The sequence below is a fragment of the Sander vitreus genome, chromosome 3 (genome assembly GCF_031162955.1).
Source record: "Sander vitreus isolate 19-12246 chromosome 3, sanVit1, whole genome shotgun sequence".
Lineage (NCBI taxonomy): Eukaryota > Metazoa > Chordata > Actinopteri > Perciformes > Percidae > Sander > Sander vitreus.
The window spans coordinates 20,372,621-20,395,390 of NC_135857.1; the positions used below are offsets into that span (position 1 = coordinate 20,372,621).

The window sequence follows — 22,770 nt, forward strand, 5'->3', positions numbered from 1 at the left end:
AGTAATATACTGTAACTATTTACCAATACATAATAATGTAAACACATTAAGGGAATGGACATTCAAGTTGAATAAAGACACAATGAGACCCAGTGGTGCTATGGGAATTTCAAACATTTTATTTCCGGTATGTATTTTTTTTAACAAGTCAAAAGTTTGAGGTGCATAGTCATGGAGGGAGCATGAGCAACATGGTCACAAATACAGACAAACAGCTGAACATTCAGAAGAAAGTTGAGGAAACCTGGGGTTGTATATGTGTTGAATGGACTGCGCTGATGTAAGCCAAATATAGTAATTTTCTGCAAGATGTCGACTTAATAAAAAATACTATAATTTGTATAGTGTGTAATGTGTAGATATGAATTTGTTTTTTGATTAAGGGACAATTATGTTAGCAGCCGCTAGATGTGTAAAAACATTGTTGAAATAGTTTTAAATGCAGGACTGCAGTGGGAAAATGTGGAGAGGTCAGTGTTAGCCTGTGCTTATAATTCAAATCTCGAGTTAGCTAGCCTTGGTCAACAAGATAATCTCTTTCAAGAGTTATAGGAGGCAGTTTGCTATAGGCGTGTAATATAATATTGACTGACACACAACAGGTCACAATATGCATCATAGTTTGGCATCGCTAACAATAATTTCACTATGTCAAATTTCTGAAAAAGAAAACCATTGTGTTAGTGCCAACATAAGGACATATTGTTCCTATTTAATCTTATTTCATTTATCATCCTCTTGGATCAGGATTGTAGAAAAAGTTGACTTTCTGCCGAACTACACCAACATTAGATCAATGGTTTGATCTTTTGATCTGTGTGGAATGTGGGAAGCAGAGAGCAGACGTCAGACTCTTGGCTTGGCAGTGTGAGTTTCAGCTGCTAGAAATACAGAAGTAGTATAGAGCAATATCATCTACAATTTAGTACTGAAATGCAGCGGTAACAACAGCAGACGTGAGACTCTTGGATTGGCAGTATGAGTTTCAGCCGCTCTGGCAGTAAGAGCAATACTAACTCTAAGAAATCTTAGTGGCCAGTCAGAACTCTTTGTTGTTTTAGTGAGTAAAGTGACATTAACACTGAGACTATTTGTAACTTTTTAATGCTTTTGCTAATGCTAATTTGATAAAGGATTCATGTTTGTACAAATTGATGCGTGCATCCTTTTCCTCAGAGATTTAGTGTAAACTTACGCACACATCACCACTTTTTTAAACGTAGATAAAATGTCCAAATGGGCACAGGGATTAAAATGATGTTTACTTGTAAGCAATCTAACTAGTAGCATTATCTAAAGCAATTAGCAACAATTTAAACATTATTTATGGTATCTTTTTGTTGTTTCAACTATGAAAATTGTAGCAATGATTTTATCACTCACCTATTTACATAAAAGCTTAAGGTTTAGGCTAGTTGACGAAAAAAAATAAATCTTTTTTTAAATCTGAATCCAAATGTGCATTTTGAAATTGTATCTCTCATCAACTTCCACTAGAGAGATGAATATGTGATGTGATGGGCATTTACCACTGGGTGGCAGTCACACTGTATTTACTGTTCTGTATTGCACCACTGCAGAGAGGCATTCTGCACTGTACAGGGCAGACTCAGTACTACAGCAATCACTAGAAGCAGTTGGCTGACCTCAAGACTCATATAAGGTTTAGGACACATCTGCAAGACAAGGCAGAACAGAGTGCACAAGAGGGGCTTATGTGAAAAAACTAAAATCATATTTGCATTGCTTTTGGTGGTTTCATACCCCGGTACAATTTCACAAGGTTCGGCAACTAGATTTAGACTGCATTAAATCAGATTCTATTAGTTTATCAATTACACATACATCTGGCCTTCATTAAAACAAAACGCCACTCTTACATCCCCCTTATATACCTGTGTCTGGTTTGATGGACATATTTTGATATGGAGGTTTTTCCACTTTGTCAGTAGTTTTACTTCAGGGAAATCAATTCTTAATGACAGAGTAAGTCATAAATAAGAAAGAAAAACGAGTAATGGGCTTCACTCCAGTAAACATAAAAATCAAGTTAGGGATCACTGGAAAACATGGCTACCACAAAATTGGAGCTGTATCCACAAAAATACAAGTTATGCATCACAATCCCTACATGGAAAAAACCTGTATGTCGCAGTTAAAGGTATGAGTTAAGAAAAGTACACTAACAGACAGATCAACCCCACTATATTGCTTTCCTCTATAGGAAGACTTTGCATGTACATATACCCTCTTTACAGAGGTATTTGCACAAGACTTGTTAGACAAGGAAGCAAGTGTGTGTGTGTGTGTGTGTGTGTGTGTGTGTGTGTGTGTGTGTGTGTGTGTGTGTGTCTGTGTGTGTGTGTGTGTGTGTGTAGTGCTTCCTTATGTCCATAACATTTAACAACACAACAAGGATGCTGTATCACTTCTAACACTGCACAGTCACAGTTACAATGTTAGTAGCTATTACAGTTTTCCAAAGCAGATAAATCTGTTTAAAGGACAAATCAGGCGCAAAGTGAACCTAGGGGTTAATAAGTCGACCGTTCTCTGGGATATGTTTTCATGCTAATCGAATGTGACCAGTTTTAGCCCAAACCGCTAACGAGTAAAGTCCGAACTCCATGCTTGAGCTATGTTACTGGTTACTGGTTGCACAGCGTTCGTCATTCGATTGATTGTGACTGTTTTCCCAAGATGGCGGCCGCCTGTATACGTGAACGGTACCGTCTTTCTAAACTATCTTTTCAATAAACACACAAAGTTCTCAGTGCTTCGGTTTATATGTAGGGACCCTCATTATGCTAACGTGGAAGTGTTGCGCTATTTTGAGCCTTATTAGTGGTATAGAAATAGCGATTTCTTTTTACTTTATTCGTGCCCGACGACTAGCATTATAAGCTAATTAGCGGTTTGGGCTAAAACTGGTCACATTTGATTAGCATGAAAACAAATTCCAGAGAACAGTCGACTCGGTACACATGTGTTATTAACCCCTAGGTTCATTTTGCACCGGATTTGTCCTTTAATGTAGATATACAGTATGAATCTAATGTCGATACATTAGTCCAACTGAAATTAGTACAGTGAAGATACATACATCAGTACAATGAACAGTGCCATGGACAGAGTTGCCATCACAGCCAGTCCAGACACATCTATAAAGTGCCTAATAACAAGTTATTGCATATTCTGATATCTTTCTTATTGCTTTCATTGAAAGCAAGAAGGGAAATGCACTCCAGTATTAGAGGGGAGCGGGCTGAGGTGAAAATTAAAATACAATCTTAGTCTGTAGTCAGACATTGCTAAAACCATTTTGACACAATGCCGTTGATAACTAAACACAACGTGAACATGTTGGATTTTTTCCGTAATACATATAATACATATAAAAGAACAATGACTTTGAAGTCACTTCCATGATTTTCTGTTTTGTGCACCCACTCTGAACTGTGGTAAAGTGCTATATTGTTTGTATGCAAGGCCAGCATACTACTCTTGGGTATCAAAGTGGCTCTTAGTATGTGAGTGCATGTGTATAGGCGTGTATGTGCTTGCGTATGTTTGTGTGTAGCTTTCCCCTGTCATAGCTATTCAAGCTATGTGTGAGGGTGGGGCAGGTCAGAAGTGCCCTCTCATACTGAGACTTCTAGAGGGTTCTAGTTTTAGTCAGCATTTTAGCACTAAGGTCATCCACGTTGACTTATCAGGAGATAAAGTAGAAGTGATATAATGAAGATTTTGTTTTCTTATTTGTCTTTTCTTAAACAAAATGTGATGACTTGTTCCCTTAAGCTGTTTCATTTGAGCATGTTCTCTTGATAAAATTTACATATAATTTTCATTTTGCCAAACAACCAGCTCCCTCCAAACTCTTGATTACTTGTTACCTGTACTTACCAATAAACATTTTAGTGCTAAGACACAGTACTATTTAAACAACCCAACACAAACTTCTTATAATCTCCAATGCCCCTAAAGTCACACCAAGTAGTTGTTGGCTAATCTGAATTTCGACCTGTGCACAACACTGAAAGTATTGGCTGGTTGTAGAGTCGCAAAAAAAAATACGGCAAAGAAAAATGAACCACTGGCCTATTGGTGTATATATACACACATTCATTTGATAATGACATTAATATATTGAATATCAGTTTTAGAATGAATCAAAATATACTATTTTTTGACAATATTTAACATCTATTCCCTGACAGTCTTTACATTCTTTTTCAGTGATCTGTCCCAATGCTATGCTGCCTGCATTCCTGAGGCACCATCAATGGACTTGTTTGGACAATATTTGCACAAATACATGTATTAATACAGGGTATCAGAACACGTTTGTATTGGAAGGTAGCCAGTAAGAGTCTGCGTACAAGCGCGGAAATGTGGAAGTGAATTGGTATCCGGAGAATTACATTATGTTGCTCTCCCCACTAACAGTATATTCTGCTAGTATGCAACTGAGCATAGTGTCAAATTCTTAAACTTCTTGCAGAGTTGTTCAATTGTATGACTCACATTTGGAGATATTAAAATGTTCTTACTTTTGAATAACTGTAAAATGTCTTTCACCCTTCTTTCCCACAAATACCTGCAGGCCATGACTCTAAAACTAGAGTCACCGTTCAATCTCCCTGACCCTGTTAAAGGGGTAAGAACAGTTGTAGCAGTGTTGGGGGGTGCTTATCAAGCATTGACGGGGCTTCAGTCAAATGAGGTTGATGTGAAGTGTTAAATGGGACCATACAGAGACACATGAAAATGTTTTGGTACTGTGGTGCTAGACAACATATAGTTATATGAAGTTATATAAAATGCACACATGCTAAAAATGCATTGGTTATTAGTCAGAAGCAGCATGATTAAATGCATTCATTTCTATAGGGAGCTGGGTAGTCTAGGGATTGTCTTTGATGAGGTTTGGTTGTTTTTTATGATACATTTTATGTGTTTTTTTAATCCTCCCACCAGCAGAGGGAGCAAAGCAGAACAGGCACCTGTGTTTCATCTAAAGCAAAACAATAAAACGTGTGCAGAACCGGATCCTTCAGTCTCCTAAGAAAGCCCAGTTGTCAGCTTTAGCCAGCCAGTCATTCTAATGTCGGCATTCATAAACCAAACATCCCAACAGTAAGTCAAACCTGGACACAGCTGCAAACTTTGAAAGCAAAAAAAATGAAAGTTGAAGTTCAGGCTGTCATTGGCAGTATTTAAGTTTAGATCGGTACTAATGACGCTTACCCACTGCTAGTACCAGCTCTACTCGGCTCAGTTTGACTCGACTCGGCCGCGGTGCCCCGTCCTCCTTTTTCCATTGCAGATTTAGTACCGCCTCATGTGTGAGTTTTTGATTCTCGGCATGTGGCTGTTGCCACAGCCAGAAGACAAATTTTGTTTCAAAAGAAGCTGGAGGCAGCAAAAAAAAAACGCCGCTGGCTAAACCATTTAAAAATGGCGGGTTTGTTCAGGACACCCCCGTCTATCGCTAGCAATGATGACGCAGTGATTAGTGACGATTCTCTCCGACCAATCGGTAGTCTGCAGGTTTTCACGTCACCTTTTGGTATCGCCTCAGCTCGCTTGAAACCTCGACGGAGGTGATATTAAAAAAAGTAACTGTTGGCAGGTACCAGGGACTTTTTTTCATAATCGAAAATCGAAAAAGGCGAGTAGAGTCGAGGCGAGTCGATTAGGTACCATGTAATGGAAAAACGCCATGAAGGGTCAGAAAGAAAATGACTTCAAAAGCCTCTAGCAAACCGACATCTGGTTGCTAGTTTACCGGGAGAGTAAAACATGTGAAACATGTTAAATCAGTCCTACATTTGGTACCTGATTTTACAAGCAGTGTTAAAAAGATGTATATTTTATATACATCTTACCGGTTATATACCGGTTTTAATTAGAACAAATTTGATAATGATCGTAAAATGTTGGCTCACATTTATGAAAAAAACAAACACAGCACTTTCACCCAGGAGAACGGGGTTCGTGTGCCATTTGAAAAGTGAACGGCAAGTTTTTTTTCTTCTTTTTTTTTTGTACTTTTTGTACTTTTTACAAACTGAACTATGTCATGTTCTGCGTCACATGCATAATGAAGTTAATAAGAAGTTAAGTAACGGAACAGATGATTTTAACCCAAACCACAATCTTTTTCTAAACCTAACCAAGTAGTTTTTGTGCCTAAACATAATCAAACTATGACCGTTTGACAATGTTAAATAGTGTTTAAAACCGCGACTGTTACGTTCTGTCGTTTAGATATTAGGACAGGACTATAATGTCGTATGGTTTGGAGGACTTGTTGGTTTGTTTGGGTCCAAGTTTGACTTTGAGTTGTGGATGGAATAATCAAACATACTGGTAGCTTGTCAACTGAGACTGGTTAATTGTATTTTTGAGTGGCAGTTGATTATTTAAATTTTATATTTAGAAAAGAACAACTGAGCATATGCTTTGTGCAAAGTTTTTCTTCTAAGATGATGTAAAGAGGGTATGGAAACCACAAGCATATATAATTGGAGGCAGAGACCGTTTACTTGAGGCTCTACTGTAGACAAGAAGTGTTAGTTTTAAGAGCAGATTTCAATAACGGAGGCTGCACATTGTAACAAATGGGCTGCCATGTAGGTGAGAAAGTGATCCAGGCCTATGCACATTCCACACTGCATGATTTAAAATAGATATTTACATGTTGGATTAGTTAGCCGCTAGTAAGATAAAACAGTCCACTGATAACAGCATTTTCTCTGAGCGTGTACATTTGTCTAACATATATACAAACATACGGACATACTTTGCATTTTGCTCATGCCTTTGGTGTCCCTTTGTTGTCTGCTTTGGCTCCTGAAAGTCCATTTTCTGTGTTGTCATTCCCTGAGCTCACCAGGCACTCTTTGCTGCAGGGGACAGAGAAACCAAAGGTTAAGATGTACACCCACAGAGGGAGGAGGTGTATACTGTAGGAGTGATAAGGGCTATATATACATCTGCAGGGATTTTACCTAGCCTAACCCTCACAGCCCCAAATAATAATCTTGTGTTAGACACAAATTGGAAATATTTAAGTTAGATTTTCAGTTAATTGAAAGCTCAGAAGAACTCATTTAAACCTGAGGATTTGATGCCTCTTGCCAGTCTTGTAACCTTTTGTATAAACGTATGCATCATGTTTAATAAATAGATGTTTTGCAACTCACTACTGACATAATTGTTTTATGTGAGAAGACAAAATTGCGATGCCATTTGTCACTGCAGCTGCAGTCACTAAGCAGCTCGACATGATTTTTATCTGACGTGTGTGCACCTGTGTGAGTTACAAATTGTCACATTTGAAGTGGCAGCAAATGTAATGTAATGTAAAAAAAAAACAATAGCCTAGTCTTATTCAGTTAACATGACGTGACATGACAAAGTTTAAATTAGGAACTGCTTTTTTTTTTCATTTCCTTAATCAAAACACAGTCCTAGTCAGTACAAGCATTGTCAAATCAAGACATTATTTCATCTTTAGTCACGTTATTAAAGGTCATCATGTTATAGTCTATTATTTTGTTTAGTTATTGTAACAAAATGTGAAAAGGGGCTATTTTAGTCATTATCTGGGCATTGTCTGAAAAAGGTACTGCAAGTACTGGCAGTAATATATTTCATAAGAAGCTTGATACTATCTATAATCAACTATATTCTGTATTTCTTCGTAATTTTGTGTTAATAGCATAATCAGCGATGTACTCACTTCTTCTCATCATCCTTCAGCAGGAAGTGAACAACCAAGGCCTTTATCACCATGACAATGATAACTAAGCCAATGACTCCACCCAGCACTGAGACAATGATAACTGTCAGAGTATTGTCAACCTCCCTCACTAAAAAATAGGGAGAGAGAGAAAGACATTGTGAGGAAGAAAGAGTGAGATGAGACACTAGCAGCGAGACGCTCTGCTTTATTAATCTGTCTGAATGTGCAAGCACTTATAAGCAGGTATATTATAAAGTTAGTTGTTTCTGTGTGCTGGGTGTATGAAACTGCATGCATGAATGCGTGCATTTGTCACATACTTTGGTCCACCACTATAAGAGTGTAGATAGCACTGTGGTTGCGGTTCTTTTCTTTTGGGTTCCTGGCGAAACAGATGTACTCTCCCTCATCTTCAAAGGTGATGTTCCACAGCAGGATGGAGATGTTGTTGCTTTTTGAGGAGCCGACAAACTCCACACGCTCATGGTACACACTGACCTTGGGCTCCACACCCTCAATGGGAATCACCGCTTCACAATACTACACAAACACACATGTATGTACTTAGATACACAGAGATGAGTAGTCAGAGTGGTATTTCCATATGCACACCGATCTACATTAGCATGTGTGAACGTAAAATGTATCTTTCAATACAATACAATTTCAGTGTATTGTTTGAACAGTATGTCCATGTTGCTACAGTATTGTGTGTGTGTGTGTGTGTGTGTGTGTGTGTGTGTGTGTGTGTGTGTGTGTTTGTGTGTGTGTACGCAGCACCTTGATCATGGTCCCATTGTCATTATAATGCCAGCTGAAGTAGAGGTTTTTGATGCCAATACAGGAGGAGTAGGTGCAGGGCAGCAGGACTGTAGAGCCATTCATTGCTTCAAGGTGAGACACTTTACCTGTCGAGACCTCCAGTCCACCAACACTCCATACACCTGAATCAAGGGAGAAAAAAAAAGGTTAAGGAAAAAATGGAAAACCTTGATATTGATAAACAATACAACACAGATATAAAACAAAATTAAAACTATTAAAAACAGAACATCACATGTACAGTACAGACCAAAAATAACACACTCTATTATAGTTCAGGTTACTTTGCTTTCAAACCTTTTTTTAGAGCAAAAATGACAAGAGATAAAGTCATGTCTGTATGCTTGTTAGCCGGGCTGAGCTAGGATTACTATAAAAGATGAGTGCAACTGATGAGTAATGGCATTACAAAGTTAAGTAGCTTATAAGTAAAGCTAATGAGATGACAGATTTCCTATGCTCTTTAAAAAGTGTTTACTATCCTTTGATAGGGGTTTCACAGAATAGTTGACTATTCGAATATTCAACCATAACTACTAATTGACGCAGCGCATTATTGTCGAATATTCGTTAATCTGTGGTTTTAACATGGTGCTGTAATTAAGTAGTGACAATGTATTTTGTTATTGTTGTCAGTCAGATGGGTGTTTCATAATTTTGGAATGTTCAGCTGAGTTCTGAGAAGGCAGGATGAATTCCACCAAAACAAGATGTGCGGCTTGGGGAAAGTATCAAGTCTTTCTAGTTATCAAGTCACAATGCTAGTACTGTGCTAAATATAGTGACTTAATGTTTTTATCCTGTTTTCAAGTAAGGCCTCTTGTTCACAATCAAACAACAGTTGACTTCCCCCTGCCTCCCTTTTTCACAATTAGCAAGTGCCAGTGTTGTAGAGAGGAATGTGGAAAACATGTTGCTGAGGACAGAATGTCACTGGATTTGGGGGGAATTTGAAGACAATAACCCCAAGAACTGAATGAGTAATTGTCCTCTGATGGTTAATGTGATCAGAGTTTAAAATGTGTTGCACATCCATGAATACTTTTGAACATGTACTCTTAAATATATACTGTTGTGCTATTTGCTACATTTTAGATATCCTTTTTGTAAATATAAAACGATACACTTATAAATGTTGTAAATATTGAGTTCACATTTCTGGCAAACTGTCTCTATTTTTGCTCATTTATTAATGAAAAAATTAAAATTAATTATTACTTACTGTAGGTGCGTAACTGGCAAACAAACAAACCAACAGAGACAGCGAGACAGAAATGCTCATAAATCAAAACAAATTATTATAAAATACTATTGGTTTCATGTGACATTTTTGCGCAAAGCAGAAAAGACATCACATGAAGTAACTCATTACCAAAAGAGACAGCTTATCTTGTATTGATATTTGGGTCTTGCTGTGCCAGGTATGTTGCTTTTTCAGTGACAGCTGGTGTAATTCTCAGATCGTTGCTCTCTTACACACTTGGGGCCTATTTATAAACACTGTTCTACACACTGACCTGCTCAGGATCACGTTGCACTTGGACATGGTGCAAACTGTGTTAGAGTGCATGTATGCCTATGTGTTTGTGAAGGACTTACATCTATATAAGAATTTTGCACCGGATGCTTTGCAGCTCTGTGAAGACATCAGAAATAACAAAAGATTAAAACACAGGAATCCCTCTGGTCATTTTGGACTGTTTACTTTAGCACATTGGGGGCCCTATTTTAACGATCTAAGCGCACGGTGTGAAGCGCATGGCGCAGGTGCGTTTATGGCGTGTCCAAATCCACTTTTGCTAGTTTGACGGCGAAAAAAAGGGTCTGTGTGCCGGACGCATGGTTCAAAAGAGTTGTACTTAGGGTCTTCATTAATTCATAGGTGTGTTTTGGGCTTAACATGCAATAAACCAATCAGAGTGTCATCTCCCATTCCCTTTAAAAGCCAGGCGCATTTGTACCTTGGCGCATTGCTATTACGATGGCGGATTTGCACCGTAATATTTTCATTTGTAATCTTTTGCATGTTTGTGTGCTGCTGCGCTTCCCTGTGTGTGTGTGTGTGTGTGTGTGTAACAAGCAAAGTATACGCGCGATGTGCACGTGCCTAGGCGCATTTTACTAATTTGCTGTTAAAATAACATTGAAATGCTGCGTTATTGACTTTAGACCAGGTTTTTGTTGGTCAATGGTGCAATCACTTCCCGCTGCCTCAAGATAGCAATACGGCAAGAATTCACCTGAACACACCTCCCTGTAAGACCAGCACGCCCATGGGCGCTGGTGCATTTGTTATTTAAACGACGTGGGTGCAGAAATTGACAACTGCGTTGGTCTTAAACTAGCAACGACACTTGCGTCGGGCTTTGCGCTGTGCTGCGCCGGATGCAAGATAGGGGGGTGCTCACTTTAAAGATGAGATAAATTGCAATGTTTTTGCTCTGACATTGCTCTGACATTCTACAGTAGCCAATTTTAAGTTTCTGTGATTAAGTTGTCCAAGTGCAACTGTGAACCTATGATTATACTCTTTGTCTGATATACAGATTTGGCACGTTGTCTAGTATAGAAGCTGATTATGACAATAATATGTTTTAAATATGCAAACATTTAGTGATCAACAGGAAAATGATCACAAGTGGTGAACAGCCCACAGGTCTCAGCAATGAACTGTGCTGTGCATGAATTGAATTCACCTTTTTAATAACTGTTTGGCCTGTCAAGTTGTCATCATTCAAGAGAAAAACAAACTGGATATATTTGTGCATACAGACTCAAAAAAATTATTCATAATATCAAATGTCTGGTACTGTACCTTTCAGGTTCATATGGCAAGTTGTCTGAATGTTGCACTAAGTATATCATTAAACACTAAAGCTATTTCATTGTGTATGGTTTGGTTGTACTTGTTTAGTTTTTTTGAATTTGCTCTTTTGTCTTCTCAGTCTTTCCTCTTGTCTTCTAACATCCGATATTTTTACCTCTCCTCCACAGAATAATCTTGACTCATCTTGACTTGTCAACTCTATTTTCAGTCGCAACTCAGGCCATTTGAGTTCTCCATGTTATTTACTGTTTCTGATTTTGCTCTTTTTTAATTGGCTCTCACCATTCTTTTTGTTGCAGCACTGGGCACTTTCTCTGTCACTCTTTTCTTTCTCAATATTTCTGTCTTACTGCTCTCAGAACCTTTTCCTCAGGGATGCTATAACTAAAGAAGTATTGTAGAGGAGAGACGTTGGGAGCTGTGTACATTTGTGTTTTTTATTTTGGTGTGGGACAGTGGTGGAATCAATGGCAACATAACGTTTTGAAATGTTTTCAGTATCTGGCTGCTTGTCTGAATCCTTGGCTTGCCTTTTAAACTCTGTTAAGTGGGTTAATAAATAATATTGTACCATCTATCAATATTTACTAGCACAATGCCATATAGCAATGTTTTAAACCAAGTTTAACCAGAGGAAAACAAGTGAAAAAACAAGGGAGAATATCCCTCCTAAATGGAAGCATGATGATCTTTTACATATCTGAGAGGAGTGTCCCCCCTCGTGCCTAGAAATAGATTTAACACCTCCGTCCCTCCTTCCTTCTCTCCGCCCCATGCTCTTCTTTTAAAATCTTTTCAGTTTGTCCTGACCAGACCCACAGATTTACATACTGAAGCAATGTACTATGCTAGTCCTGTTGTGTATGTGTGGTATATGCAACAATTGTCTGTTCATACAGTATAAATGTGTGTGTGTGTGTGTGTGTGTGTGTGTGTGTGTGTGTGTGTGTGTGTGTGTGTGTGTGTGTGTGTGTGTGTGTGTGTGTGTGTGTGTGTGTGTACATGTACATGAGTAATGGAAGGTATGATATTTTTAGCTCCAACTATCACATATCTCGTTGTCCCAGTTGGTAAACATCAATATCTGAATCACTGATGAGAGGAAAAAACAACTGAGTGTGTGAGTGTGTCTGTGTGTGTGTCCTTGACAGACTGTCAAGGTGATTTTTTTTTCTTTCTTTTTTTTTTTTAAGTAGGCCACAGATTAAATGGTTAATGTATTTCCGAGTGAACCCATAGAGAATTTACCGAGGAGACTTACCTCTGAGAAAGACGGGGAGAGAGAAGTGATGGGAAGGGTGAGAGAGAAGGGAGGGAGTGAACAGAGAGAAGGAGAATAGAGGAGAGCAATGAATGGGGGAGCAAGGGTAATGCAGTGTGGTGCAAGTGATGGAAGGGGTCACGCGGGATGTATAGGGAAGAGGTGTGAGATGTCCTCTCCAAGGTGAATGAGTGACAGGGCAGAGAATTACAACAGCAGCTATGTAACTAAATCAACAGTGGTCACGTTTACACTGCACGTATATGATAGCCACGCAAACAAGTAACAACATACAGTACAATTATCATATATAAATGCCAATTTCTGATGCAATGTTACTGGTAATTGCTGTGTTATAACCTGTGCTGCTCTGCATCTGTTTGCTTTGTTGCTTATGTTTTACCACAACTCTTTCTGCTGTTTGTTGTTTATTCTCTACAACAACAGGTGTTTTGAATCCCTTGTGTTAGCATATGGTACCATAGACTGAGGTGTCTGAAAGTGAAGGGGATGGAAGTGGTTTATTGCCAGGTTGAAGTAACAGTTATTCTGTTACTGTGTTTTCTTTATTTTTTTGTTCTTTTTGGATTACACAGGTTTAAATTTGGTCCGTGAAGTAGACAGTCTTCTGGGTCCTGTCTGTTATAATGAGGGCTTGTAATGTCAGTGACATTTCTATGTGAGTAATGAGTGATACTTTGAGGATGAATAATATAGTTCCAAGGGCGTAATCTTGGTCTTTAGATGGAACAGACCTGAGAGCAAGTTACTGTCATGTTTCATGTATCATATATCTGATTATTGCATCAAAAGTGTACATTATTACAATAGGAAGTTTATTGCTAAGTATTTTAGAGGGCGGTACTTTAGGTATATTTGAATATCCTTAGACTTTAAGTTTATTTTCCCTTGATTCCACATCTGGCTTTGATTGGGGTTTTGTTTCAGTTGTGTTTTCCCTGGCTTCATTCTCTGTTGCCAAAGGCCCTTGAGAGAGATTGCTGTAATGTTTTGGCAAATATTTTAGATATCTACAAGAGGAGTTAAAACAGTTGTGCATTTCTATATCCGGCCAAACCTTTCAACAGATGTGTAATGTACATATACCATATAGAATATAGAACATTGCCGAATACAGATGAAAAATAGACAATAATGTCCAGTAATGTTATGTTAGAGAATGGAGATGGACAATGCTGCCACAAATGAGATGGGGATAGACATCAGGAATACATTTGATCATCACTACATAGTGGACATCATAATTAAGAGTTAAACTGAAGACCTGCAAAGACTGGAATGGCAATACCTTAACATGAATTATTTGACTGACACCCCAAGATGGCTGACACAAAATGAGTTTGGTCCAAGGTCTCTAGGAGGTCAACAAAAACAATGAGGTAATGACGGTGATTGATTGATGATAGGGAAGGGACTAGTGGCTACCACTAGGACCTGGATTGTTTTAAAATCAAAAGTTTTAGATATTTAACTCTGAATAGGAGTTCCTGTAATAAAACACCGTGAGCACACAATAAATTGTTAACTTTCAATTCGGGCCCACCAAACCATAATTGTTAATACCCATTAATGGCCTAGACTGTGTGTGCCCTCCACAGTTTCATAAGGAACCAAAATTACTATTATATACTATACTATTACACTTAATAACAAAAAAGATCTATAAGGCTGTGTTTTGCGCTGTTGCATCAGCAAAGCATTTTTTCACTCCCAACACAATTTTATCATTGCTTATGTCGACTGGCATTACCGGCTGTGTCAATTTAGTTTTGACCATTTTCTTGTTTACCACGCCTTGTAGTTCTGACTTTTTTGCCGTGTCATCACCTTTCATATTTATATAACCAATGTGTTTATAATTAAATTGTTTACTAGAGCACTCCATTGATTACAAGAGCACAATGTTCTTCATAGATCTAGCCTCTTAATATTGCTCTCAAAGTGCACTGTGAAACTTTAAAATGTAAAAGATTTTGGGGGGTCTGAGCTCCACCCACCACTGTCTCACAAAATCCTGTGTGAAACACTGGGCTAGTACATTGTCTAACCATCTGATGGCAATTCTGCTGATTCCGTTTTTTTCAACCTTTGAAATGAGATTGTTTTATCTTGCCTCGACTGCATCAGATTTACCAGGCTTCGTAAATCTAGCAAATCAGAACAAAATAAAAGGTGACCTACTAATTACAACAGAAAATACCACATGGGTTAAGCAACTCAAATGAAGATAGAGACTGGCATCCAATTCAACACTATACTCGTAACTTGTATAACCAAAGATAACATAGTGGTCAAAACTAATTTTTGATAATATATTGGTTAATATTGCAGTTGCTTTAAATGTCCCGTCATTGCATGAAGTGGAGCCAGATCTGGGTTGGCTATATACTACGTTGTTTGAGGTAAACAATATGAACAATAAGGCCGGCTGCACACTGGCTGCGTGGCGTGAGCATGTCAGCTGCGTGGCGTTTTTATTTCGGTTCCCATGTTAACAGGTTAGAGCTTGCACACTGCCTGCGTGACACGCACGTCTCAGGCGCTGCTCAAGATCTGGCGCAAACAGGTGCATGCTAGAAATAAGACCGATGCCTATTTTTCACACGACACGCAAGCGTGTTGGAAGCGTTTCCAGGCAAAATCGAATACGAAAAGATGTTTATATGTCATTTTGACATGAATACATTTAATAAATTACATTTTGATGTTTGAAAGTCTCTAGGTTTTGGCACAAATGCAAAATAATAATAAATTATTATTGATTTTCAAATATTGCACCTGTCAATACAGAACGAAATATTCTGTAGCCTATTCTGTAATGAAATCAGTATATATTTATGTTTAACATGGTATTTCATTTTATCAATGGAAAACATACATGTGTACAGACAAGGCTAGCAGCAGCAGCGCCGCGTCAGACACGTTTCTGGTGTGCAAAGACATAGAAAACGCCACGCAGCTGCCACGCAGCCAGTGTGCAGCCGGCCTAAGGTGTTTAGCAGCTATGGTTTGTAGCAAATGTATTGACTAGTTTAAATTTTTGTCATTTTAAGGTTGTACAGCCACTGCTGTTTTGCCTGCCCAATAAACAGCCGCCATTTTGTGCCTTGATTTTATGTGGATCCCTATTAGACCCAACTACAGGTGGATGGGCCTTGTAAATGTTTTTGCCAATTACTAGTATTGCTATGGGTATTGCAAGTTTCTTTTTGTGTTGCATGATTTACCTCAGCATTCTGACCTTTTTTTCTAGTGTGGTGGACTGTGGGCGCCCCTCTCCCCTTCCCCGCATACAGTATGGTGGTGTTTATGTGGTAACTGTGTGCGCACGTTCAACTCAGCCTTATTATGTGGTTTTGCTGTGTGTATGTGGTTTGGGGGCGGCCCACCAGTGTGGTCTGCAGTCTGGTAGCACCCAGGTAAACCACCCTGCATGTCTGGCTTCTGTAGAGGCTGAGATGTTTTAACAGGTTTGCCTCTTGTCTTCTAGCGTTTGTGGCCTATTTGCAATTTCTTCCCTTTAGCTTCCCTGGCACTGTTGGCTTTAGCATCTTGTTTCTATTCATCATTGCACTGTTGTATTCAATAAAACCCAATATAAGCCCCAAACCTGATTTTTAATATTGTTGTTGAATGAATTTCTCTTCCAGTCAAAATCAAAGTTATCTGTATTTTATCATTTGTGGAGAACTTATAGCAATATTTGAATATTTTTCATCATGTCATCTAGTGAATGCTTATGAAGAGGATCAGTCATCTCTTATGTAGGACTTATCTTGACCAAAGTGCAAACATTTGTTCTTAATGGACAACATAAACTGTGTGAATGTTACCAGTAACAGCAGACATATTTGTGGACCATTTACTTGGAAAATTCCCTAAAAAAGAAATTAATGTGAAAGGAAACAATTATAGGAGCAGAAACTGCTTCATTTGAGATACATTTTGCCACTAGAAAATATTTCTGGGATGTTTGGGTGTGGACTTAAATATCAGCATAATATGAAATATGATAATTTGATATAGCTCACCTAAGAGTGTCAATAAAATTAAGTTCTTGGTCTTGTTGTTGTGCCTCATGGCTCAACTGTGAACGGTGCTGAGTTTCAAAACAACAGAGCTAGAAATGAATTTTGGGATGTGGGGGCACTATTGGGTGTTTAAACTAAATCAGGGAGTGTATGAGCAAAAGCACAGATCACCACTGCACCTATACGTCACTACTAGTAATACTGCACACACACACACACACACACACACACACACACACACACACACACACACACACACACACAGACGTGAACTATGGCCATAACAAATGTTTTTTTTATGTACTCTGAGAAGTGAAAAGTTTTTCAATATTTTATTTCCTTTTTATTAATTTTCCCTTGAAAATCATACTGTAATAAGTACAGTACATGCATGAAAAGTCATTTAGCAAGTCACTCATCCAGCTCAGCTACCACAAGTCCAAGTTCAGATTGGCTAAGGGTTGATGTTATTGACCTTAATGCCCTCAGCACAGCAACAAGTAAACATCACCTGTGACATCGCCACACATTTTAGCCTTCAAGTGTGAATAGAGAATGATGAGACAGGGGAGTTAAAGCTGAGGCGATAGAACAGAAGATGTTGGTATGGAGTAATAAAGAAAAGGTATGGATTTACTGTGAGATCTGTGCACCACCCACCCAGAGCGGCTTAGAAAAAAACGGAAATAGGAAGGTGTAGAGGCCATAATAGTTAAAATCTATAGACAATTAGAGGGATTCACCTAGTCACAAGCTGGCATGAACGCGTTCAGAAGATAGAAGTACAATGCTAGTGTGTAATGTAGAGACATAGAGGAAGAGTTAGAAATGACAGGACAGCTGAAGGTATAGAGAGAAGTATAACTCACCGAGCAGCAGTGCAACTGCCAGACCAGTGTAAAGTAAATCCCCTGATCTCAGCCGACCAGAGACACTCGAACCAGTGCTGTCCACTGACGCCATGACACCAGGTGTCTGTCTGTCTGTCTGTCTGTCTGTCTGTCTGTCTGTCTGTCTGTCAATCTGTCCCCGTTTTCCAGTCTGGTCAGCCTGAACTGTGTCCAATATGCAAATATGTTTGTGTGTGTTTGTCTTATGTGTCTCTGGAGCAAGGTGGGACAGCTGAACTGCAGCTGAAGCCCTGTTCTCAGTCCCTCCCTCTTCTCTCCTCTGCACTCTGTCCCAGGAATGAGCGCAAAAAGAGAAGGATAAATTCCTTTAGGGAGTTCTCTCCCAACCAGTTGTTTCCTGTGCTACACTCCAGCAGGCCAAAAAAGCAGAGGAAAAGACAAACTGAAGAATGCAGCAGTTGAATGAAGAGTGCAGGGTCTCTTTCTCTCTCCCTCCCTTCCCGTCCTCTGTCGCTGTCTCTTTCAGACTCAGTGGTGATTATCCAGCAAAGGAGAGTGTGAGGCGAAAGGCAGAGAAGAGAAGCGAGGCAGAGTGGTAGCGGCGTAGCAGTTTTGTGTCAGACAGCTCCAATGCTCCAGCAGCAGCAGCCAGGGAAGCAGGCTGGCTGGCAATACCCACAGGGGGAGACATAGGCTGGAGGGGGAGGAGAGCACACGAGAGGCACAGAGTGATGCTGGAGCAGAGCCAGCAGCCAGACGGAAAAGCAGAAAGCGTGTGTCTCCACAGCCAGCGCAGGGAGGAATGAGCAAGAGAGGTACTGCAGAGGTAGAGGCGAAGTGAGAGTGAGGGAGAGGGAAGGAGGGGATAGACTGAAATAGTGAGGGGGAGGCAGGGGCTGATACGCACATACACATATGGATTGAGTGCAGTAAGGCTGAGTCAGCCTTTCTCAAGAGGGTCTTTGAGTCGGACACGGGCTGGTTGCTTCACCCATGCCACATACACCTTTCTTCACTGCATCCTTTGCTCTTGTCTCTGCTTTCAAGCATTTCACATGTCATGCTCCTACTACACCTCTGATTTGGCAGGCTAAAACATTGGATAGATTGGATCTTGTCCACTGGCAAGTTTTCTACCAAATGACTAATGAATGTGTTATATCTCTCTTTCCCTCTTCAGTTCTACAGTAGGACTACATATTTGGATGGGCTTGTTTTGAATTAAAACATATTGGTTTTATAAAGGTGTGTATTCACAATTGAGTTTAAATATTTTGGTGTTGCACTGGATTTATTTTATTTTAATTTGTTTTATTTAGTAAGTGCTGTTTTAAGGCACTATGTATGCAGTGTACTGTTCAAGAACAGGCCTGTGTATTTTAATACATTTTGACATTGTGATTTGCATGACATTTTTGTAGATGTTTTTGAAATGATTTGCTTGGTACATTTGACTATCAACAGCAACTGCCAAAACTGTGCTGATGCAAGCTAAACCGGGCACAGGGCCCAAACAACATCCTTTGAGGTCTGTGGACCAGAGCTTGGCCTGTCCTCCATCGTCTCTTCATAAAATCTTTGTACAATCAGCTGTATTGTATTGTAGGAGACCTGGCCTTGGCGTAGTTCTGTGGTTTTAATCAGATTGTCACTGGTCTTAGTTTACATGACTTACAGTTAAGGGCTGTCACACACCTCATTACAAAACATGAAACCACCAGGACATTATAGCATACCCTTTCATCAATCACAGCTCAGCCTTCAACACAATGCAGTGGCAGTGAAGGATCACCAAAGTAACAACTTTAACGTGCAGTCTGACCTCATTCAGAGGATTCCTGACTTCCTCACACATCGAGCAACACATCGACAGTGTCATCACCAACATCAGAGCCATATCCGAGGCCAATATCCACCTTAGTGGACTTGCACAGGCGTGCCAAAGGGGACTGTTCATCGTCTGTAAACTGCTAGCACTCCATGTACAACCCCCACCACCACCTACTTTACTGTGGAAAATAAATGACACTTAAGTCCATCCACATATCACAGAAAATTATTCATTCCTCCGATTAGTCATACACAAAGTCCCCACAAGTACCTCAGACTCAGCACACCCACTACCCTGCCACTTTATCCTGCTTGTCTGGCTGTAGGCACAGAATAACGAGATGCTACGATGCATTTAAAAAATATTTTTCCCATTGCTGCTACAAACCCCCACAAGTATTTAGATGCTTGAATCCTCTCCTAGCTAGCCACTAAACATACTGTAAATCTGTGCATACCTTTGTGCTATAGTTTTTATTCAGTTTTTTTTGTGCTGGTGTTTTCTTTATTGGTTTTCTCGTGTGTCTTATCTCTACTGGCAGTGAGAACTGATATTACCCTTCTGGAATACATGCCAAAGTATCAATGGCATGTATGTTTTCTACAATACTGTTTCTTTTTACTAGAACACCTAATTGCCTTTCCAAATTGATATAACAAATTTCTGTGATGACTTAGCATTACACAACACATGTTTATGATTTCTGTGATGACTTGGCATCGTAGATATATGTAATGTTTTGGCATCATTGCCTGCTCCCTAGAGTTATAACACCTTGTGGGTTGTAGCATATTCTGTGATTATCTCATAGTCAGAGTAGTTGTCTTTTCTTACAATATAAGTTTTATTGTGCAATTCTGATTTCTGTTACCCCTTTCTGCTTTCTAGTTCTCCTTTCCTGCATTTTTCCTTAACTACCCATGTTGACATGATGGATGCTTGACCTCCACAACTCTCACACATACACACTTGCATGCGCACACACATCCACATGTTGTCAGGTGATCCATCTCTTGACATTTGATGTAATTTCCAGGTTCAAGTAGATAAATACGTCGATGGATAGTAGAGGTAAATACATAAATACACATGTATATGAAGAGAGGGAGAATGAAATACAAACATGCATTGATACATGCACACATGTCTTTGCATAAGCACACCAACACAGTCACATGTGAGCACATGCACAAACACCTGCCTCTGGACAGGGTGACCTTGGATGCTGTGTATAAAAGGAAGGCGGAGCAAAAGAGGACATTACGCTGATGAGAGGAGAGGAGAGTGTTAGGGATCAGGAGGGGTGTGAGGAAAGATAAGTTCAAGGGGAGGAAAGAGCAGACAGGGGAGAAGGAAAGAAGGTGGGGCGGCAACAGGAGCGAGGGGAGGAGAGAGGACAGGAAGCACAGGAGGGAGGTGAGATGAGAGGCGGAGGGAGGGGAGGATCTGTTTCTGGGACGGCCAAGGCAGCAGAATGCTGCAGTGAAGCCACACAGCTGAGCTGGTCCCAACACAGCTACTGAGAGACACCGAGCTCTCACCCCCTTCCTTCTCTCTCTCTCTCTCTCTCTCTCTCTCTCAATATGTTCATTTTCTCCTAACCACCACTTTTAACTTCCACTCTGATTAACCTTCCTCTCACCCCTCACTTCGACCTGCTCTATCCATGCTCTCCAGTCCTATATATCTCTCTCTCTCTCTCGGTCGCTCTCTCTCTCTCTCTCTTTGCACCAGCCGGTGAGTGAGCAGATTTCAGAAAGCATTCTGAGTGGAGGAGGACAAGTGGGGTGGGCCTCTCTCTACCTCTCCTTTTCATCTATCCTTACTCTTTTTCTTCACCTTTTCTTCATCTTTTTCCTCATCAATTTTCTTCATCTTTTCGTTGATTTTTTAAATGTTGCTTTGTGCTTGTAACTTTCTGTTCTCTCCTCTGTTCTTGTCTTTGCATCCCCTTCCTCTCTTTTTGCTGTCTGTTTTGTCCTCGCGGTTTGTGATATTGTTTTTATGTCTGTCCGTCCGTCCATCTATCAGTCGGTGGGGAACAGGGACCTTCAAAAGGTGAGTCCTGTCTAAAGTTAAGAGCAGGTCTGCAGTACATACCTGTGCAGGACATGCAGCCGGCCTCTTGGTGGAGATTTTATGCTGGAGGCTTGCAACCTCGCAGTTTGCCTTATATGGTCTCATGGTTTGTAGTTGGCCGTTAGTTTGAAACTGGCTATGGTTTGCTTGATGTTAGCAAAACATTGCCTTGGTGTGGAAAAGACTGTACTACAAAAATATTGAAAAAAATTGCAAGGTCTGTGTGTGTGTGTGTGTGTGTGTGCAGTGGAGCTGCAAATAATGTTTTAATACACCTATTTGGTATCTTGCATATCGTCTTCTTCCAATCTTTGATTCTATCCTATCACTACTTGCCATTTCACTGGCTTTATACACCCACAGAAAAGTTTTATACAATCTTATAATCTCATACCATATTCTGTATTTAAGTGCCTGAAATGTGTCATAGTTCTGTAGTGACTGCACATTTAGCAATTAAATTATTTCTTTGTTTAATAATTACTTCCATGGTTGTTTCTCTAATATGATTTTTAATAGAATGAAACCTATGCAATCTATGGGGATAGTATAGTGATGTTTTAAAAATCCTTGATTTTTATAATTCAATTGCTTAAAGAAATAGATTGATTGCATTTATTTTGTCACTCTGTGCTTAAAAGTGACAGTCTGTACAGTGGCCTGGTTTAGAATAGCACCTATGTAAACTAAGACTATGTAAACTAAAATGATTACCAATGAAACAGTTCCTATGCCCTGTTCAGACAATAGCGCTGCGTAAAATAAACACAGACCCCTTTTTTCATTTGATTGATGCCACTGTGCTGACGCAGTGGGGGTAAAAAAAAAATGCGGGGTCATCCAGAAATAGGTTGACCCAGGTTTAACTGTTAGCGCAATGCATTGCCGGAACGGTATTGCACCAGCCAATCAAATACAGTACGTGCAAACGCACAGCTGGTAGATTGCATTGTAACGTAAATTACCTCGCGATTTTTAATCAGATTAAAAACTTCCCTGCACTGTTTTGGTGTCTGATCAGCCTTCAAAATGAACGCGTGCACGGCTGTTTTTGATCTCTGGGCTATAGTTCAGATCCTAAATGAATCCCGTTTGTCTGCAAAAGCTAAAAATACATACTCTACATTCACAAAGTCACCTCTGGCTGATTCTCAGTGGAGCTGCTCCAAGTTGTCCTCTCTGATGAGATCAGAGTATAGCTCGGCATCCTGGGTTTGAGGCTGGTTACTGCACACATGCATACAATACCTGCATATGTCGTAGTGTCAAAGATAAAGCACATGATTATACTATG

General features: G+C 39.6%; 1 protein-coding gene across 1 annotated transcript; it reads right to left on the bottom strand.

Annotated features, from left to right (window-relative positions):
* Positions 1–344: 344 nt before the first annotated feature.
* LOC144515528 (sodium channel regulatory subunit beta-4-like) lies at positions 345–18,349 on the bottom strand. Its single transcript, XM_078246469.1, has 5 exons — positions 17,585–18,349; positions 8,534–8,697; positions 8,074–8,293; positions 7,751–7,880; positions 345–6,911 (listed from the first exon to the last, which is right to left on the bottom strand). The coding sequence occupies exons 1-5, from the start codon at positions 17,676–17,678 to the stop codon at positions 6,821–6,823; spliced, it is 699 nt and encodes a 232-aa protein (XP_078102595.1). The 5' UTR covers positions 17,679–18,349; the 3' UTR covers positions 345–6,820.
* Between the last annotated feature and the right edge of the window lie 4,421 nt (positions 18,350–22,770).

Coding starts and splice junctions, on each gene's coding strand:
- LOC144515528 (XM_078246469.1), bottom strand. CDS start 17,678: ATGGCGTCAGTGGACAGCACTGGTTCGAGTGTCTCTGGTCGGCTGAGA. Junction 8,698..17,584: donor GGCAGTTGCACTGCTGCTCG/GTGAGTTATACT, acceptor CCCTTGATTCAG/GTGTATGGAGTGTTGGTGGA. Junction 7,881..8,073: donor TCTTATAGTGGTGGACCAAA/GTATGTGACAAA, acceptor CCTATTTTTTAG/TGAGGGAGGTTGACAATACT.